General features: G+C 41.2%; 1 protein-coding gene across 3 annotated transcripts in view; it reads left to right on the plus strand.

Moving 5' to 3' along the window:
- Positions 1-1227: 1227 nt before the first annotated feature.
- Positions 1228-21932, plus strand: part of EXO1 (exonuclease 1) — a 38290-nt gene continuing 17585 nt past the window's right edge. The window contains exons 1-10 of one of the 3 annotated variants that reach the window (XM_086694719.1): positions 1231-1421; positions 1784-2221; positions 4148-4321; positions 5190-5309; positions 8035-8158; positions 9160-9297; positions 10461-10673; positions 12300-12487; positions 13292-13388; positions 18359-18584. In XM_086694719.1, the coding sequence (XP_086550845.1) occupies positions 4161-4321; positions 5190-5309; positions 8035-8158; positions 9160-9297; positions 10461-10673; positions 12300-12487; positions 13292-13388; positions 18359-18584 (1267 nt within the window). In that variant the 5' untranslated portion in view covers positions 1231-1421; positions 1784-2221; positions 4148-4160. Of the gene's footprint in view, positions 1422-1783; positions 2222-4147; positions 4322-5189; positions 5310-8034; positions 8159-9159; positions 9298-10460; positions 10674-12299; positions 12488-13291; positions 13389-18358; positions 18585-21932 lie in introns of those variants that run through there. The other 2 variants (XM_086694721.1, XM_086694720.1) reach the window with 2 other exon arrangements.

Raw genomic sequence — 21932 nt, forward strand, 5'->3', positions numbered from 1 at the left:
GGACAGAGAGAGACAGAGCATGAACGGGGGAGGGGCAGAGAGAGAGGGAGACACAGAATCGGAAACAGGCTCCAGGCTCTGAGCCATCAGCCCAGAGCCCGACGCGGGGCTCGAACTCACGGACCGCGAGATCGTGACCTGGCTGAAGTCAGACGCTTAACCGACTGCGCCACCCAGGCGGGGAAAGGCTATTTTAAAGAGAGAATGAGGGGGTCGCCTAGGTGGCTCAGTCAGTTAAGCAAGGGACTTTTGATTTCTGCTCAGGTCATGATCTTACAGTTGGTGAGAGGCCCACGTGGTAATGTGTGCTGACAGCTCGGAGTCGGCTTAGTAGTCTCTCTCTCCCTCTCACTCTGCCCCCCCCCCGCTTGCACTCTAAATAAATAAACAAACAAACAAACACACTTAAAAAAAATAAAATGAAGACAGAGTGAGGGGACAGGGAGGGGTGAATGAGGGCTCAGTAGAGTCCGAGAGGTGAAAAATGACAAAACCCAGGACGGGAGAGTAAGTGAGTCACCTGGGACTGTTACCAGCCTTGTAGAAGTTAGGCTCCTACAGACCCTGGGAGACAGAGACCCTACTATCAGATGTAGGCTGGAACCAGCAGTAAATCCTAGGGATGTGGCCTTGAACTGTTAGAAACTGTGTTAGTGTTTTGTTCAAGTCTTTATGGGCCGAGGAAGGGACCCAGTAGACAGGGCTCATAGCAGTCTGGGCTGAGTGTGGTCAAGAAGTAACTCTTTGTCACTTCCTAGTGACGTTGTTTTCTAACCGCTCTCTCTCCCCCCCTCGCCCCCCACCCCCACCCCAAAGTCTACAGGAAGGATCCAAAAAATAGAACTCAAGAGGCATCTTGTTTCCCTGGAGCCCACCGCGCATCTGTCTCTGAAGAGCCTCGGGATTTACAGCACACCACAGAAATTAAGGGAGACTAATTTGCAGCAGGATCTTTTTCAGGTTTAAAAAAACTCCACACAAACACGCGATGGCGCTCTTTAAACCTTAGCAGACCCGACCTGAGGCCGCAATCAGCAGAGAACTACAACTCCCAGCAGCGCCGGCGAGTGAAAATTACCAACTTCCGGGGACTGTTTCCCGTGGGTCAGCTGCTCCAGCTCCACCCGCGCCATCGGAAGGCAGCACAGTATGCAGGCGGGAGGCGGCGGCCGGGGTCGCGGAGTCGCGGGGTCGCGGTGTCTCAGGGTCGGGGCCGCCATCGCTTCCACGAGGAGCGAGGCTCACGTCCCGGAAGTGGAGGCCAAGAGAAGCGGCGCCGGCGTCGCGGAGGGGCGTTCTGGCGTCACTTCCGCTGGGGCGGGGCCTCGGGCTCTCCCGCGCAAATTGAAAAGTCTTTGGTGCCCGGCTGCCACCCGGCCCTCTGTGTTCCGAGCCGCCTGCCTCGGGCGAGCTGGCCCAGGGTGAGTTGGGCGCGTCGGGGGTGGGTTTCGGAGCCCCTTCACGGCTCCCTTGGGGCGGACGGGGAGAGCCCTGCCCGGAGAGGGAGCGGAGCGGGCTACGCGTGGGCCCTGGGTGGCGTCCTCTCGGGACTCCTGTCTTCCAGCACGGGGGGGATGGGTCCGGCGAGGTCTTCTCGGCCCGGCCGCAGAGTCCCGAGTGCACATCGCGGTGCGGGCCGGCGCGGGGCTGCCCTTCGGGAGGGCAGAGAGGGTCCGCGGGCGCAGGCTCCTGCGTGCGGGACTCCTGCAGGGCTGCCGCCGACCTAGCAGTCTCCCCCGGCGTTTAAATGTGGAAAGTGAACTGTCTTCTTGATGTCGTGCAGGCGAAAGGAAGCGTGTTCTCTGGAATGGGCTTGCGGGCCGCTTGTGCACAGCCTGTGAACGGGAGTGGGGCGGCGAGGTCGCCGGTGTTGTAGCTGGCGTGCCGCTGGCGGGCGCCCTGAGATGATGCCTGCGCAGCGGCCCCCGGCCATTCCCACCACGCTCCAGACGAAACGTTTATGCGAGCGTATTTACCCAGCTTAGAAGACACATCAGCTTCACGGAATGTGTGTTCCGTCAGTTTTCCTCAAAGTGGAAGAGAACTCTTTTTAGAGGCATTGTCTGAGAGGTGGGAGGCTGATTGTTTTTCTCAAACTGCGGCTTGAGGAGCACCTGCAGCCAGATTACCTGGATTTAAACGTCGGAATCCCCCCACCTGGCTCCGCAGCTGGTGAATGCGCTGCTGAACTAGAGCATCCGAGTTTTGATACAGCATCAAGGTGAGGCTAACTTGCCACCCTGTGCCTTCTTCCTTTCCTTCCAAACGTAGTTTGGTGGGAGAGGTTGATGTTAGGAAACACCAAGCAGCTGTTCAGCCTCCTTGCTTTCAATTTTTATCATGAGGAGTGGGAGTGGGGGGGTGGGTAGGCCGGCTGACGCTTGAACAACAGGGGATTGAACTGTGAGGGTCCACGACAAACAGATTTTTTTCGATACAGTACGGTACTGGTGAAGTTCCTGGGTGATGCTGCGGTGGTCCAGAGCTGATGGCCAAGAAAGAATTCTTGAAGAAGTCTTTGGTACAAAAAGATGATTTTATTGAAGCACAGGGACAGGACCCATGGGCAGGAAGAGCTGCACTGGGGTAACTTTGGGGGTAACTGATTATATCCCCTCAGGTTGGGAGAGGGTTAAGGATAGGGTAGGTCTCTAAGGAATTTTGGAAGCAAGGTTACCAGGACCTTGAGCTGCTGTTAGGAAAATGCCATTAATTACTGCAGTAATACCTGGGATTAGTAAAACCTGGGACCCTTCAGATGCATGGCAGGGGAGGTCATAAGCTTGGAGTATGATTGCCAGCATATATCTTGGGGGAGTTGAGATGAAGGACGTTTCCCAAGGAATTTTTATGCTAAAGTAAACTGACAGTGGCCTCCAGGTTGGGATAATGTTAAGCTAAGATTACCTTTTGCCCCTAGGAAAGATTACCTTTTGTCATCATCAAGGCAGCTGAGCTCCTTTACTGTTTCAAGGACTTGTCAATGGTCTGTAAGCAGTAAGGGGATTTAATTTTTCATTTGCCTTAGTTTCCCACATCACCATGGCAAGCACTTACACCCCTTTCCTTTGTTCTTGGGTAGCCAGGAGGTCTGAGGAATATCACACATATTCCACCTGGTGGGGGTGGGGCGGGTGCTAATAGCCTGTACTTAGCCCTCAGCTTGCCCCACACCCCCTCGTCAGTACTGTAAGTGTGGCTTATGGTTTTCTTAACATTTTCGTCTCTCTAGCTTACTATAAGAATACAGTATATAACACATGTAACATATGAAATATATGTTAACTGACTTTATGTTATTGGTGAGGCTTTAAGTTTGGGGGGAGTCAAAAGGCATATGTGGATTTTTGACTGGGTAGGGGTGGGTGCAAATAATCCCCCTCCTTGTCCAGAATTTCTGTATAGAAGGGACTTAGGGGCTTCTTTCTGGGCGGGACGGGGTAGGAAGTGAAAGAAGCATTCGTCTGAAATTTTGCACAGCAAGCACACTTTCACATTTCTTTGGAGTAACTTTCAGAGAGTCTGATGGAGTTGTCGCTGGGCACCATTGCTGCTTATTAACAGAATGTTGGTTGCTTGGAATAAGACATTCTGATGGCAGTGAATTTAAGTCCTAAAAATGTACCAATTTACTTCTGTAATTCTGCTTATTTTCTCAATTGAAATGTCTACTTTCCTTCTCTTTGGAGTTTCCACTCCTACGCTGATGTGCATGCTGGCTCTTAACATGCTTGTGTAGAGGCAGTGTGATGCCTTAGCATGCACGGTTTTGTGGCTTTTAGCAATGCCTTTTTGGAGAGAGAGAGAGAGACTCATGCTCTTTTAGCACTTTCTGTGTGCCTAGTAGTGTGTTAACAGCTTGAAACATACATGATGATTCCAAGTGAGAAAGCACTTTGGAAAGAATAAATGTTAAGGAACTATCAAGTGACATTAGAGTTAGTGTTAGAGATTAGCGAAAGTATTCTAGATTATGGAAATTGTTGGCAGGGAGGAGCCCAATTGAGTATTAAAGAGGTGATTCTCAAATAAGCAATAACAGTCGCTATATCAATTTCTGATCTCTTCTTATTTTTCTAAACCTTTTGGATAAATATGTTTTGCTTTAAATATTGCTGTTTTCCCTTTCTCCCCTCGTATCATGCAGTTAACTTGGCACAATGGGGATACAAGGATTGCTGCAATTTATCAAAGAAGCTTCTGAACCAATCCACGTGAGGAAGTATAAAGGACAGGTAGTAGCTGTGGATACATATTGCTGGCTTCACAAAGGAGCTATTGCTTGTGCTGAAAAACTAGCCAAAGGTGAACCTACTGATAAGTAAGTCTGCACCTTGTATTAACTCTTTGCCAGTTAAGACTGAGACTTATATTAAATATCCTTTTGTTTATAGATGAGGGAAGTTGTGATGTAGCTCTTTTTGTCCAGTTAATTGCTTTGCCAGAATAGAGCACTAAATGCAATACCTGATCCTTGTTTGGATCCTGGACCGTTGCAGGGTAGGATGTAGCAATGCTGTGCTGCAGCCAACTCATCCAAGTTCACAGTGCACCACCGTCTTCTCCCAGTTCAGCATTCCGTGACCCCGCATTGGTAGTTTATCCACCGTTGTAATACATTCATGTCAGGGAAATGGACAGATGCTACGGAACAGGCACCTCCTCTTGCCAAACCGGTTGTTAAATCTTCACCAGAACACACTGGTTATAAGAGCTGTTGAGACAGTTGGACAAAGTTTAGTACAGACTGTATGTGAGATGATATTTTGTTGCTGTTAAATTTCTTGGGTGTGATAATGGTATGGTTGAAGGGATCAGGTATTTATTGTACTATTCTTTCAACTTTTCAGTAGATTTGAAATTTTTCAAAGCAAAAAAAAAAAAAATGGAAAAAAGGCAAGATTTGGAACCACAAAACATCAGAACTGGAAGGGATGTCAAAGCCTTTTAATCTGTAGATGAGAATGTCAATAACTCATCAGCTGTCACATAGCCCGTTAGGATCCAAGGCAGGATTTGAACCCTGAAGCCTAAATTAGAGTTTTCATGTCCTGTGAAAACATTTTGCTTTAAAAAAAGAAAAGAAAGAAAAAAAACTTCCCTGTTCATAATCCATCTCCTCTGGTTTTAAAGAGTATTACTTTATAATACGCAATGCACCTAAAATTTTTTTTTCTTTATTTTCATAGGTATGTAGGATTTTGTATGAAATTTGTAAATATGTTACTCTCTCATGGGATCAAGCCTATTCTTGTATTTGATGGATGTACTTTACCTTCTAAAAAGGAAGTGGAAAAGTCTAGAAGAGAGTAAGTTGATTCTCTATTCACTCTAATTGCGTTAAGGTCTGATGCTATAGTCTATACCAATTTTCTTGAATTTTAATTTATTGAGGCTTGCTTCATAGCCTAGTACTTCAACAAATTTCTTGAAGTGTTTCATGTGTGCTAGAAAGGAATATGTATTTTCAGTTATTAAGAGGAAGATTGTCCAGTAAGTCAAACTTATTGATTATGGTGCTCAAATCTATCTTTGTTGTTTTGTTTGGTTTTGTTCGTGGGGGGGTGGGGGTAGTGGAATTGTCAATTACCTTATAGTTCTGATCATTTTTGTTTTATTTTGAAGCTATTTTATTGGTTGCATTCAAGTTTAGAATTAGTTACATTCTTGTGGTAACTATTTTACTAGTGACTCTTAGTCCCTAGTTTTGATTTTTTGTTCTAAAGTCTTCTGTCCGATTATAACCGTAGCCATAACTTTTCCTTCTATATTCCCACTGTCTTTTTTTATTTGTTTACCTACAGCTTACTACTTCATTGGTTTTAAGGTTTGTCTCTTACAAAGAACACATTACTGTGTTTTGTTTTTGTTTTCTTATCCAGTCTGTCAATCTTTGCCATTTTTTGAAAAAAAAAAATTTTTTTAAGTTTATTTATTTATTTTGAGGGAGACAGAGCACGAGCAGGGAAGGGGCAGAGACAGAGAATTCCAAGCAGGCTCCACGCTGCCAGCACAGAGCCAAATGGCAGGGCTCAAACTCCTGAAACTGTGACATCATGACCTGAGCTGAAACCATGAGTCAGACTACTCAACCGGCTAAGCCACCTAAGTGCCCCTGAAAATCTTTTAAATGGAGAGTTTATTCTTTTCACATTGACCATTAATTACTAATATATTTTAATACATTGTTTCTCTTGGTATTTTATATTTGTCCATCTCTCTCTTTTTTTGGGGGGGGAGGTTAACCCCTACCTTGCTTGACTTCTGGATTGTTTTTTCTACCTTTATTGTCTCTTGTTTCTAGTTGAAAAGTAATGTCTTCTATTTCCCTTAATAGTTAACCCAGAAATTTTATCATTCATGTTTAACCTCACAGATTCTAGTAAGTTTCTAACAACAGGCCTCAGAAAGAACTTCTGTATTTTAATAAAACAGGTATCCTCCCCATATTCATTTGCTCTCATTTGTCCCTCCCCCCACACCCCCCCTCGCATCTGTGTTTCTAGGTCCCAGAGTCCTTGTGTTGTATAGGAAAGACCCCTGGGCTTAGTTGTCAGAGCTAGTGTGAATCACACCCAGACAGAAGTAAGCCTCGCTGAGGGAGCCATCTGTTAGGGTGCTGCTGTCCTGGCTGTGCTCTCTCTCGGCCTAGATAGGTTAGAGAGTTTTTCAGACCTAGGTTTTGGAACCTAGCTGTACTTGGAGGGCTCTGATTCACATACAGAGTCAGATCAGTTTCACACTGGAGGGTTCTGATTCTTAAAGCCAGAACTTTATAAAGACTGTTTATAAAGGAATAACTGAAACTGTGTGAGCCCACGTTCTATTACAAATAATGTACAGTTTACCAAATATACTCTCAATAAAAGTTAGTTCATTCTAGGTTAGTTCTGAAAGGATTGGTGACAGACCTAAACCAGAGCGGCTGAGAGACTAGTCCAAACCACATCCTACCCGGGTGTCGCCCACCGGGTCTTAATTCTAATTGCAGATACTTACTAATTTTCTCTTGCTAAGCTCAAGAATGGCTAAAAACATGTCTCAGCTGCCTGTCTCTGTCCTGCATATTCTTTTTGTCTTTGTAAGATCAGCTTTTTCTGTGCCATTGTAGCAGTGGGAGGAGGCACTTAAAATCCTTTCCTACAAGTCTCTTCCTCCATGAGCCCAGTCTGTGCAACTAGGGAATTTGTATATGTATGCGCACATTTACTTAAAGATAAAAACCTCATAAGTTCAGACTGATTCTTCCAAGTCAAACTCAGGACTCAGGGTTTTTACCTCTTCTGCAGTGTATCTTCACCTCCTTTCTTCATACCTAGAATCCTTATTTTCAAGGGTAAAGGGATGATGAAGTTGGAGTATCTTATAATTACTCATTTGTTCTATCCCAAAGTAAATGCACGTATTTTATTATACTCAAGAATAGATTCAGAATAAAATACTGATACCCGTACCAATATGATTATTGAAAACGGTTAAAATTTCTTTCTCCTTTTGCATATGCTTTCTTCCCACTTAAAAATAGTGGTTCCATATTGTTAGAATGTGTGTTATCACTGTCTCTCTGTTTAACCTGTATTTAGTATTCTACAAATTACCACATACTTGATTATTATTGACAGTTTTTATGCAGATGTTATTTTGGTTTTTCTGAAATTTGTTGTCTAGTAGATTCCACAGAAAAGCTCAGAAACAGTATTTCTCAAGTTCTTTATATGTCCATAAAGGTGCACCCTTTATACTTAAAAGTTTTGATGGTATAAAACCCTTGACTCATATTTTCTTAAGTGTCTTAATTACTGCATTTTCCCTTGACATAAAGCGTGATGTAAAAAAGTCTGAGGATACGCTTGTGTGTGCGTACATGATAAATCACCTGTGTTCTTTTTGACTCGAAGCCCAAAAGATCCAGATTAATGTTCTCAAGCACCTGGTACACACTGTCCAATGAGTCAAAGTTTATTTTTTTTCCCCTAGGAAAATTTCTTGAATTTCTTGAAGTCAGCCTCTTACTATTTTTTTTTCCCCTTGCAGAAGACGACAAGCCAATCTTCTTAAGGGAAAGCAGCTTCTTCGTGAGGGGAAGGTTTCAGAAGCCAGAGAATGTTTTACCCGTTCCATCAATATCACACATGTGATGGCCCACAAAGTCATTAAAGTAAGCCCAATAGGAAATGAAGCCAAAGAGAACAAATGGCCAACTTCATCGAAGCTAGTTATGAGTTGTATATTGATGGGAGAGCAAGAAAATGAAGGGAGGGAAATTACTCTCGGTCTAACTCAAGGAAGTGGCAGGTCTCAGGAAGAGGAAGCGGGATCTTTTGACAGAGAAGAGTCCAACAGTCTCCAGGGGGAGAAATCCTAAGGACTAAGAGACCCTCTCCCTTTTTAGATAAGTGACTTAGATGAGCTCCATGGGCACCTTGTTCTGTAGAGACGGAAGTGTTAATTCCTGGAGCATCAGTCTCACCCCACTGCCCTGTAGTCTTCAACATGTATAACCTTCACAACTGTAGGCCGTCAGGTCTGTAGAACCAGCCTCACTGACTCCGGAACTCTCCGACCCTAGTCTTCCTCAATCAGCTTCTGCTTAAAAGCATCTTACAACCATAGACCTACTTCAGTGGCCCAAAGTCCCAGCCCTCACTTACCCTCCTTCAGGCCTCTGTTCAAACTGCTTGGTAAACAAATAGGAAAATAAATATAGTGATTAAATTCTGTAGTTTTATCAAAACAGTGTCAGGTAGACTTCTGTAGTGTGAAAAGAAAATATATTTTCGTAGGGAAAATACATCCAGAGCTCCAAACAAATGTCTTGTATGCTTTTGGAGCATAGCCATTCTGAAGATGCAAGCTTTCTACAACTTGAAATAATTAAAGTTTTCTGGCTTCTGTTTTTTTTTTTTTTTTTCTCCCTCTGCATGTACAGCTATTTTCTCCAAATTTATAAAGTGATTTTTTAAAAAAGAATTTTTTAAATTCTTTGTGGCTATATGATTAGTTCAATATTTGCTAGGACTAAAAGTAGAAACACTTCAAAGGAAATGATTTCTGAAAACAATTATCAGCATGTGCATGTTGAGGCTGGTAGTAAAACGGGAAATTGTTCAGTGCTCTCCAGATGCCATCCTGGAGATTGACCATGATCCTCTCTGGCAGGCTGCCCGGTCCCAGGGAGTGGATTGTCTCGTGGCTCCATACGAAGCAGACGCGCAGCTGGCCTATCTTAACAAAGCTGGTATTGTACAAGCCATAATCACAGAGGACTCTGATCTCCTCGCTTTTGGCTGTAAAAAGGTACTTTACTACTTCATACTGTTTTCTGTGCAGTTGGCAATGGTGTAAATCAAGGCACTAAGGTTTTTCTTTTCCAGGAATCATCACTTTATTTTATTTAATACCTGCAGTTAATATCTACTTTACAATGTTAATAATTATTTTATTTAAAATGCAGGGTTTTGGGGCGCCTGGGTGGCGCAGTCGGTTAAGCGTCCGACTTCAGCCAGGTCACGATCTTGCGGTCCGTGAGTTCGAGCCCCGCGTCAGACTCTGGGCTGATGGCTCAGAGCCTGGAGCCTGTTTCCGATTCTGTGTCTCCCTCTCTCTCTGCCCCTCCCCCGTTCATGCTCTGTCTCTCTCTGTCCCAAAAATAAATAAACATTGAAAAAAAAAAAATTTTAAAATGCAGGGTTTTGCTGCTTGACATTTGTGTAATCTGGACACTTTTTCAGAGTAAGCCCTTACGGTTAAAAGGTTTTGTTTTATCCGAATTCTTCAGTAGAGTGTAGACTTGCTATTCTTATTTTTGGTAATAATTTATATGCTTTATTTTTTTTCAACTAGGTGAGGTAAATAACTTACCTAACAGGATGTTTTGCAGTTACTTAGAATTATGTATAAAACTGTTTAATGGAAAATTTTATCATGACATAGTAAGGGAGGATTAAGATACAAAACTATAAGATCTCATTTTTGTTACTGCCAATGTTATTCATATTATCTATATATTTTATAGATGACTAGAAGGATCTGTTGAAGGGTTAATGTTGGGTAACAGTGACAAATGAGAGGTGTCAGGCAACTTTGGTTTCCTTCTTCCTGAATTTCCGTTTTCCAAATTCTCTACAATGAACATGTATTACTCTAAGAGAAAGGATTTCTGTATGGATTGTTATTTGATCGCCATGACAACTCTGAATGTCAGTAGGGGGTAAGAGACACTCTTTCTACCAGAGTCAGGGCAAGGGAGTCCTGGTGCAGGACCCTATCTAGACATAGTGTATGTTTCAGTTTAATTTATTTACAAATTGCACAGTGATTACCTGGCCTGTCTCTCTTCTCAATGTGATGCTAAATAACAAGAAAGAATTCTTAGGAATATTACAATGGGTTAGATCACGAAACATTAAAATGACCCTTACAGGTACTTAGGTATTTAACAATTTCCCTTCCTTTTGAAGGTGATTTTAAAAATGGACCAGTTTGGAAATGGATTAGAAATTGACCAGGCTCGGCTGGGAATGTGCAGGCAGCTTGGGGACGTGTTCACCGAGGAGAAGTTCCGGTATATGTGCATACTTTCAGGCTGTGACTACCTCTCCTCACTGCGTGGGATCGGGTTAGCAAAGGCCTGCAAAGTGCTCAGACTAGCCAATAATCCGGATATTGTAAAGGTGGGAGTGATTTGATTCACCAAGTGCCATATTCAGTTTCCAAACCATTTCTTCCATCATAGATACACCCCTCAGAATATGAATTTTAAATATTCTATCCTGTCCACAGCCCATGTTGTGTCATTGAAAGGAAAAAATGACCAAAACACTAGAATTTTGTTTTTGGCAACTGATGAACCTGTTTTAAGCAATTGACAAATTTTTTAAATGAAGACTTATATAAAGAGACTTAAGGGTAAAGTGTTCTAGATAAAATTAATGTTAAAATTATCTTTCAGTTTCTGTCCTATTGTCTGTTGTAAGTGGTTCTCAAACTTTTTGGTCTCAGGATCCACTTACGCTCTTTTTTTTGTTTGTTTTTTTAATTTTTTTAAGTTTATTTATTTATTTTGACAGAGAACAGAGCACACAAGCAGGAGAGAGGCAGAAAGAGAAAATCCCCAAGACTTTGCGTGCTAGCAGCACAGAGCCCGATGTGAGGCTCGAAGTCACAAACTGAGATCATGACCTGAGCCAAACTGAGATCAGCCAAACTGAGATCATGACCTGAGCCAAAGTCAAGAGCTGACACTCAACTGATTGAGCCACCCAGGCGCCCCACCACTTACACTCTTAAAAGCTCTTCGTGGCAATAATTTTTGTTTAATGGGTTATAGCTATTGATATTTACTGAATGAAATTCAAACAAAACTAAAATGTTTATTAATTTAAAATTAACAATAATAAATTCATGGGGCACCTGGGAGGCTCAGTCAGTTAAGTGTCCAAGTCTTAATTGCAGCTCAGGTCATGATCTCATGGTTCGTAAGATCAAGCCCCACATCGGGCTCTGTGCTGACAGTGCAAAGCCTCTTTGGGATTCTCGCTCTTGCTCTCACTCTCAACATATATAGCATATTCTAAAGAAACAGCCGTGTCTTCTAAAAACATGAAAATGACAGGAACTGCACATTTATGTAAATCTCTAACATGGCTTGATAGGAGACAGCTGAGTTCTCGCATCTACATCCTCATACAATCTGATGCAATATCATGTGCAGGGTATCCTCTGGAAAACTGAGACTCCTACATCACCACTCTGTCATTTCCCAGATAGCTTTACCTTAAAAAATAAGTATATGTTAAGCTAATTTCCACCACCAGCCTCGGGCAGTTCTCATCAGGAGTTGGTAGTAGAGCCGGGAATGGAGCCCTGGGCACTAACTAGCCTGTGACTCCCGGGCCTCTGAGTCTCACTCTCTGGCTCTTCACCTGTGAGTGTGATGCGATGGTGACTCCATTTTTAATTCTCAGGTTTTGTGTGTTGTTTGCTTTTTTAGATAAAAGGGACTTTGAGGGTGAGGAATGTGTCTTAACATCACACATGGGAATATAAACTTGACGTTGTAACTGAATTGTTCATTCTTTGGGTTAATAGAAAAATCAAAGAAGATACTGTCATAGAGACAGTTTTTAGTACTGCAACATGATTGTGTTTTCTGGTAGAGGTTTTTAATGTAGATAAAATTAGTTGATTTTCTGTCTCGCCTCAGCCTCCTGTAATGTGAACCAGTTGGTCCTGGAGATGATACATTCCCTATTCTGTATTTGTAGATAACCAGTAAATATTTTTACATCCATTATTAGGTCATCAAGAAAATTGGACACTATCTTAAGATGAATATAACGGTACCAGAAGATTACATCAAAGGATTTATTCGGGCCAACAATACCTTTCTTTATCAGCTAGTTTTTGATCCCATCAAAAGGAAACTCATCCCTCTGAATGCATATGAAGACGACATTGATCCTGAAACACTGAGCTACGCTGGGCAGTATCCTTTCTGAACCAGAATAGAATTTTGTATTTCTTTCTTATTTTTATGGAGATATTTTTAGTGAAACATTCAGTAAAAAGCCTGTAAATTGTTTTCTGCTTTCTTTTTTATAGTGAAGCCTATCTTTTGTTAACTTTTTTTTTTTTTTTTTCAACCTTTATTTATTTTTGGGACAGAGAGAGTCAGAGCATGAACGGGGGAGGGGCAGAGAGAGAGGGAGACACAGAATCGGAAACAGGCTCCAGGCTCCGAGCCATCAGCCCAGAGCCTGACGCGGGGCTCGAACTCCCGGACCGCGAGATCGTGACCTGGCTGAAGTCGGATGCTTAACCGACTGCGCCACCCAGGCGCCCCTCTTTTGTTAACTTTAAATACCATGCTGGTAAATTTAGAGCAGCTTTTTGTTTATAACTTGCTAATTACTTGGGTTGACTTGACAGAAACATGTACCGAGTCAGTCACTTAAGGTACCCATGGCAAGGGCGGCATTTCTCGACAAACAAGCTCGATTTATTAGGAGGGCCGTCCTGGGCACGTGTGCACACCGTGTGCCCTGCTCCTAACCCGGGCTACATACACTCAGTGTGGTTCAGAGCCCTGGGTCACGTATGTGATCTACTAGTGACAAGTAGACACTAGTGAACGACACCTGTGGTTTCAGGAATGCTGAAGGTAGAAAGTCAGGATCTGCTGGAGCCCTAAACCTGAGCATTTTCTGCAACGATAGGAAACACTTTTCTATCGTAGTTATATTCATTTGGTTGTTAATGAAAGCATTTTTCCTTAATCTTACCAACCTAGGTATTTTGATGATTCCATAGCTCTTCAAATAGCACTTGGAAATAAAGATATAAATACTTTTGAACAGATCGATAACTACAATCCAGACATTGCTACGGTAACGTCTTAATGAGTTTTTTTTTTTTTAAGTGACTTCACTTTTAGAGAGCATGTTTTAGTTATGTCTTAGGAACTGTGACTAAAGGCAAATCTTCATGTAATAAACATCTTCTAAGGATTGCTGTATCCCAGCTGTTTGCACAGTGTGGGTTTAAAACAACTTCATGCTAGAGAAATTGTCTGTCTTAGAACATAGGTAGATTGGTTAATTTCCTTAAGTTAAAAAGCAACCACATGATATATTACCAGACCTTTAGATGTGAACATTTCTTTTGTGTCTACAAGCCTCTTCTCATCCCACGCCATTCGCCTCTGGCCTTTGGCATTTTGAAGATTCAAACCTAGCAATGCTACCATTGGAAGGAAAAGCTGGTTTTTTTGCTCAATGAGCAAATATTGAGTGCCTCTGAGCTCTGTCCTTGAGCCCCTCCATGTTTTCTTCTACTTTTTCCGGTTGTGTATATCCCTTCTGACAACCTCCCCCCCCCAACCATTCTCTCCTTTCTCTGTTCTCTTTTCTGTTCATATCTATTCCTAAAATAAGTTCAGATGGCTTTACTTATGCAGAAACCTCGCACATCTTTAACCCTATCTCCAGTCTAGTACCAGCCACGTAATTCTGAATGTTTCTTGGATTTCTACATAAATGTTTTCCTAGAACCTTAAATCCATCCACAGTCAAGAACAAACTCTTTGGGGAGCCTGCGTGACTAGTCAGTAAAGTGTCCGACTTTGACTCAGGTCATGATCTTGTGGTTTGTGAGTTCGAGCCCTGCGTTGGACTCTGTGCTTATATCTCAGAACCTGGAGCCTGCTTCAGATTCTGTGTCTCCCTCTCTCTCTGCCCCTCCTCCACTCATGCTGTGTCTCTCTCTCAAAAATAAACACGAAAAAAATTAAAAACAAAAAACAACTCTTCATTCCTTATCAGCTTTCCTTAATAACATTTCTCCTTTTTCTTTTCTAGCACTTTTCACTACATAAATTACATCTCAATACTTGACTTTGTGAGTCTTCCCAGCAGAGTGCAATTTTCATAAAGGCAGGACATTAAGAACTTCGCTGCTATATTATTTTTACCATGTTTATCTATGGAAGGAATGAATATCAGCTACATGATCTCTTTCATTGCTAAGTCCTTTTGCTTTTAAGTTGTCCTCCTGAAGGATAGTTTCTTCTCTCACAAAGCTTCTGGTCTAATCCAGGTCTTCCCACCCTTGCTCACTAATTCAGTTCCTGACTTAGCATTTATTAAGCACTGTAATTAGCATAGGTTAGCTAGTGTTCTGGAATATAAACAAAAATAAAATCTAATTCTTCCTCTCTGGTGCTCATTCCTTAGGGGAGGGAGACGTGGTTATATCGATAGAAATAAGGTAAATTCTGTAGTAGAGATGTATGCTAGGCTCCATGAAAAAATAAAAAGACCATGCACCTAACTCCACTGGAGAGAATTCTTCATAATAATAGTAGCAAACATTTACGGGGCATTACTATGTTCTAAATACTATTCTAATAACCTTACGCATAGTGACTCATTTACTCTTCAACAAGCCTGTGAGGTCAATATTATTATTCCCATTTTACAAATGAAGAAACAACAAGACAGAGGTTAGGGAAGTTGCCCAGATCACACATTTAAATAATTGGGGAGTTAGGATCCCAGGCCAAGCTTTGCTGTCTCCTTGTGGAGAAACACGTGTCCTGGGTTTGCAAATGTCAGTGGGGATTTTCAAGATGATGAGTGACTACAGGTTGAAGCATGGGTGGAAGAGGGTAGTAAGCAGTTCATTATGGATGGCCCAAGAATGTCCTAGTGTTCCATGTGAAGGAAGCAGAGGGCCTTGAGAAAGAAAAAGAGGTGAGCCTGGAGAAGGTGGCCGCTGATAAACTGGCGACCAGTTGAGCGTTGAAAAGAAATCATTACTGTCAGCTGAAATAAACCAAGCCTACCAAGAGGACACAAATCCCTAATGCTACTAGGAAAGAACCTTATGTTGATCATCTCAAATCATGTAAACCTTCTTTGTTTTCCTAGAACCTCTCTATTAATTAGATGTTATTTCTTAGTCCTCTAGTTTTTCTTATTCATGTCTTTGTCCTTTGTTTTTTTCTGGGAAACATTTGTCTTCCAACTTTGTACTATCCAGTGTAGTAGCCAGTGGCCACATGTGGCCTATTAAATTAAAGATTCTGTTTCACGGATCTTTCTCTGAGAACACCAATTATAATTTCTTGCACATTTTCTGCTCTGAATTGTTTTTTTGTTTTTTTTATACTTGTTTTGGCCTTTTCTCTTTCATAGCGGAGACTTTTCTTCAAACATCTGAAGCTTCTTGTCTAGTTGTTCCTATTTGAGAGGCACCGAGAAGCTCGAGAAAATTTGTGTGAACGAGTGGGGCCTACAGTTTTGGGCTTTACCCTTGGGTGATCTGGTTGCCAACAAGCTGGCTTGATTTTGTGAAGTCTCAAATGTCAGCATGTTTTCTCTGCAGAGTTCCATTTTTCCAAAAAGGGATCCTACAATTTCTACTGGCACATGGAAACGTGGCAGTTTGCTTTTTTTTTTTTTAATGTTTAATTTTGAGAACGAGAGACAGAGCATGAGCAGGGGAAGGGCAGAGAGAGAGGGAGACACAGAATCCGAAGCACACTCCAAGCTGTCAGCACAACCCAGTGCGGGGCTCGAACTCCCGAACTGTGAGATCATGACCTGAGCTGAAGTCAGACGCTTAACCAACTGAGCCACCCAGGTGTCCCCGTGGCAGTTTGCATTTTAAGAGCCGGTTAGGGAAAGTGAGTTGGGGTGAGCCTTTAATTTGATATCTGTCTTTAGATAAATGGATCTTCCCACCTTCTGAAGTGCCTTCTGTTTCTGGGTTTCAAATGAACAGTTACTCTGGTTCTGAAGGCAGGGAGGTGTGAGTTGACTGGTCAGTTGGAAGATAAAGGACCAAGGGTCAAATAATCCTCCTTTTCTTAGCCCTGCCCCATGTAAAGCCTGTGTGATAACTGGTCCCTTCAATTCCTGAGCTTTTCTCATGTTTGTGCAGGTGAAGTTGACTTCTCTTTGGTATTTTCTGCAGACACTTGGGCTTGATCTCTCTTCTGCTGAGTTCTTAAAATTCCTCTGTCTATACTCTGATCGACACAGATATCCTAGTTTTACTGCGGATGGAGTTTGTGTTTTGTTCTGGGGGATAATAATCAAAAGAAGGGGACTGAAAAGTGTATACTTTGCTATCTTTACACATTTGAATTATTGATAGTATAATTTCATCAGGAATGATTCTTAAGTTGTTTCTTTGTCTCAGAAACTCTATAATATTTGGCTGTATCGAATCTATCCAGTCATCTGTCCAGTGAGTCATTATGGCTCACTAAGATGTCCATCCCTTTATAGAGAAATTTCTGTAGGAATCCTTAACTGTACAAGCGAATTAATCCTTTTTATTTAAAATTTAGTCTTCCCAGTCTGGTTTTCTACTTGCCTGTTGTCTTTTTCAGTAAAACTGTCAATGGGATCTATTGCCATGAGCCATTACGATTAAGCTGTTTTTTATAACCGTTTCCTCATTTATTCCAAATTACCTTCCTTGTTAATTCTCAAAGCGTATCCTGAATAATGTCACCTTGTTTTATTTATTTTTATCCTTTCTTTGAGAGCTTAGATTCATTCCAAGTTAGGTGGGATTTTTGTTGACTGGAATTCATGCCCTGAGTACCAACATTTTTTATGCCTTTGTTAATTTTTCCCTTTGCCTCTCTATTAGAGTTTTATTGATATCCTCTTAATATATCCATGATGTCATTGTGAATAACTTATATTAGCATTAAGAATGACTACTTACCAGCACTTACTGTCAGCAAACTCTTTGTCAGAGAAAGTTTTATGCAAGACTCAGTGGAGACCAAAGTAGCTTTCTGTTTCTCCAGATTGTCCACTGAAGATGGTACCAAGTATGGGTCTAATAGAAACTAGAGTTTTATAAATTAGATTGTTTTGGTTTGAATTCAACCATTTTCTAGAGGTGGGATGGTTGATTACTTTAAATACACTGTTTTATGGTTTAACTTTCAGGTGCTTTGTAAAGAAAGGGTGTGTAAATGACTATTCAGAGGCTTATTACCAGATGCTTGTTAAACTAATTACTATTTTTTGAAATAATACTGGAATTTTAAAAGTACTTTTTTTTTGGAGCGCCTGGGTGGCTCCGTCTGTTAACCATCCAACTCTTGATTTCAGCTCAGGTCATGATCCCAGGGTCTTGGGATCGAGTCCTGCGTCAGGCTCTGCACTGAGCATGGAACCTACTTAAGATTCTCTCTCCCTCTTGCTCCCTTACTCTTGCACACACACCCACATGCTCTTTCTCTAAAATAAAAATAAGTAAAATGTTTCTAAAAAATAAATTTAAAAGAAAGTACTTTTTTTCTGGCTACATTTGTTCAAGTGCATTTTCATTTCTTGCACTGTTCATCTTAGGAAGATTCACTTTTTCTTAGAAATGAGCTAACAAGGTCACTTGAGTTTCATTACGAGAAGCAGACCCAGGAATACAAGACACATTTAATGGAAAAGTGTAGTACATCAAAATAGAAAATGTTATTAAAGAACAGATACTTCCTCAGGGTGCCTGGGTGGCTCAGTTGGTTAAGTGTCTGGCTTTGGCTCAGGTCATGATCTCACAGCTCATGGGTTCGAGCCCCACATCGGGCTCTGCTGACAGCTCAGAGTCTGGAGCCTGCTTTGGATTCTGTGTCTCCCTCTTTCTCTGTCCCCCCCCCCCCACACACTGTCTCACTCTCTCACTGTCTCAAAAATAAATATTAAGAAAAAAAAAACATATTTCCTCAAAAACTATTCAAAAGAATAAGTTAATTGTTTACTTATAATTTATGTTGAGAAGGGAAATGATTTGGCTATTTTCCTTCTTCAAGTAACCCTTTTCCTTTTTACTATTGTAGCCTGCCCAGTCAAGAAGTCATAGTTGGAATGACAAAACATGCCAGAAGTCATCTAATGTTAATAGCATTTGGCATAGGAATTATTGCCCTAGATTTGAACTGAATATTGCTTCAGATGCTATAAGATTGAAGGAAAGTCCAAGTACTGTGGGCATTGAACAAGTGATCAGTGTTAAAGGATTAAATCTTCCAAGGAAGTCATCCATTGTGAAAAGACCAAGAAGTGGTATGTATTTTGCTTGTGGTACATATTGTGAAATATTAGTGAGTGTTGATCACATTTAAGAAATCTTTGCCAAACCCAAGGTCAGTAAGATGTTCTCCTTTATTTTATTTATTTTTTCCTAGAACTTCTATAGTTTTAGGTCTCAGATTTTGGTCTTTGATCCATTTTGAATGAATTTTTTATATGGTGTGAGGTAAGGATCAAGGTTCACTTTTAGTGTATGTGGCAATCCACTTGTTATACCACCATTTGTTAAAAGATTGCCCTCTCCCCATGGAATTACCTTGGCAGATTTGTTGACAATCAGTTGACCTTAACCATATATTTGTGAGTCTGTTTTAGACTCTATTATTCTGTATCATTGGTCTTTTCCCATCTTCATGCCGGAACATTGTCTTAATTACCATAGCTTTATAGTAAATCTTGGAATTAAGTAAAAGAAGTCCTCTAAGTTTGTTCGTGTTTTGCAAAGTTGTGGCTATTCTCTGATTTTCATAGTTCCATACAATTTTTAGAATCAGCTGTCAATTTAAAAATAAATAGGGGCACCTGGGTGGCTCAGTCAGTTGAGTATCCGACTTTGGCTCAGGTAAGATCTTGTGGTTCCTGAGTTTGAGCCCTGAGTCAGGCTCTGTGCTGACATCTCAGAGCCTGGAGCCTGCTTCAGATTCTGTGTCTCCCTCTCTCTCTCTGTCTGCCACCCCCCCAGCACACTCAAATAAATAAACATTTAAAAAAATGTTTTTTAATAAGTAAAGCCTGCTGAGATTTTGGATTAGAATTTGGTTGAATCTATGGATCAGTTTTGGGGAGAATTGACTCCTTAACTATACTGGTTTTTTGTTTGTTTTGTTTTTTAATGTTTATATCTTTGAGAGAGAGACGAGTATGAGCAGGGAGGGGCAGAGAGCGAGGGAGACACAGAATCTGAAGCAGGCTCCAGGCTCTGAGCTGTCAGCACATAGCTGGACGCTGGGCTCAAACTCAAACTGCGCGATCATGACCTGAGCCAAACTCGGATGCTCAACCAACTGAGCCACCCAGGCACTCCACTATTTTGGATTTTCTGATCTGATTAGTGAAGTCTTTCATTTTTCTTCAGCAGTGTGTTGTAATTTTTAGTGTGTGGGTCTTACAGACATATATTGTCAAATTTATCACTATGTTTCAGATTTTTGATGTTATTGCAAACACTTTTAATTTTGATTTTTAGTTATTCATTGCTAGAAATACAGTTGACTCTTGAACAAGGATTTGGACTGTCCAGTTCCACTTATATGTGGATTTTTTTTTTTTTTATAAATACAGTGCAGTAAATGTATTTTCTCTTTATGATTTTCTTAACATTTTCTTCTGTCTAGCTTTATTACAGTACAACATATAGCATACAAAATATGTGTTAATTAGCTATGTTATCAGTAAGGCTTTTGGTCAAGAGTAGGCCACTAGTAGTTAAGTTTTCAGGGAGTCCAACGTTATACACAGATTTCTGACTCTGGAGGGGGTCAGTGCCCTTAACTCTCATGTTCAAGGGTCAACTGTACAATTGACTTTTGTGCTTTAATCTCCTGTTTGACAACCTTACTAAATTTATATATTGGTTCATAGTGTCTCTTCTGTAGACTCTGCAGGATTGCTGTATCGATGACCATACTGCCTGCGAATAATGGTAGATTAGTCATGCTTCTCCTTTTCCACTCTAGATGCTGTTTGTTTGTTCATTTGTTTTCCCCTCCTCCTTTTATTTCTTTTTCTTGTCTTCTGGAACCTCCAGTACAATGTGAGTGGCAGTACAATGTGAGAGTGGCATACTAAGTATTGGGCAAAGAAAGGTGTTTCACTTTTCTCCTAGAAGCTGTGTAGAAGTAGAAAGGATAATTGCAATCTGTCCCCTCTCTCTTTTCCTCAGATAGCTACATGAATGAATGAAAGTCTAACAACAAAAATAAAACAAGCCCTTTGTAAATTTAGGTATAGATGATTCATCTTTTGTCAAAATGTATTGATTCCTTCTGCACCTAAATCTTTTCCTGATTATATCTCTGGAGCTTTGTTTCCTTTTCTGAAATGGGAACGATGTTGCCTATTCACAAATTTTTGTATATGTTCTATAGGGTAACCTCTAAAAGCCCCTGGTATGTATCAAGTACAGTATACATGTTAGTTCCTTCCTTCCCTTCTGTTCCCATGAAAATCAGCTATTCATTTTATGTAGGGAGCTTCTTATCTGTAAGTTCTTTATGCTATAACTACCACCTATCACTGGATTTTGTGCCCTGGACACACATCTAAACACAACAACAGAACAGAAAACAGTTAACCCCTTTAAAAAATGCTTTTGAAGGTTTTTGTTTGTTTTTTTGAGAGAGAGACAGAGCATTGAGTGGGGGAGGGGCAGAAAGAGAGGGAGACACAGAATCTGAAGCAGGCTCCAGGCTCTGAGCTATCAGCATAGAGCCTGATGTGGGTCAAACCCATAGACCCACAAGATCATGAGCTGAGCCAGAGCCAGACTCTTAACCGACTGAGCCACCCAAGAGCCCCAAAAGTTTACCCCTTTTAGTCAGCAGCCTGTCATATATTTAGAGACAGCCACTGTGACTCTCCTAAATTTCTTTCCCCAGCTGTTTCTTACCTACCATGTTGTGTTTTGGATACAATGTAGTTTTTAATGATTGCGTGACTATTATAGTCAGTGATTGTTGAAATACAGTCTTCTTACCACAGAGCACAGTAAAAATTAAGAATTATGTCACTATTTCAGCCCTTCACCCAGAGACTATGCTTTAATATTACAAAATAAGATAGCATTAGCTTTTATTAACATTCCTGTCATTTTGCTGCATTTACTGTTTATAATCAGAATCCACTAGTTGTTAAACCAGGTACAGTTATATGTTTAAACTTGAATGTGAAGTAAATTATCTGTATTGAGGCAATCTTCACTATAATCCATTGTTCTGCCTTTATAAAAAAAAATCTTCGGATTGTCTACTTACATATGGGTATTATCTGTGTCACCTGGAAATTAGAGAAGTATGGCTCCCTGTGTTAAAATGTGTTTGCTTGTGTAACATTTGATGGAATCAGCACAAGTAGAGACACTGAGAGAACGTACACTAGGTGCCAGACCGCCGTTCAGCCTGCAGTCTTTGGGGTTCTTCAGTTTGCTGCAATTCCACATAATAGCTAATTTACAGTTATTTTGCTTTGCATTGTCCACCAGGATAATAATGAGACACACTGAGGTGTCCTGCTCAATTCAAAATATGCTAAATCCGTGACATTCCCCCAAATAGCTAGTCTAAAACCTTATCACAAAAGGAAAATGAGGCTAGCCTGGCATGG

Source organism: Puma concolor, chromosome E4 (assembly GCF_028749965.1).
Source record: "Puma concolor isolate L17-30 chromosome E4, mPumCon1.1.hap2, whole genome shotgun sequence".
Classification (NCBI taxonomy): Eukaryota; Metazoa; Chordata; class Mammalia; order Carnivora; family Felidae; genus Puma; species Puma concolor.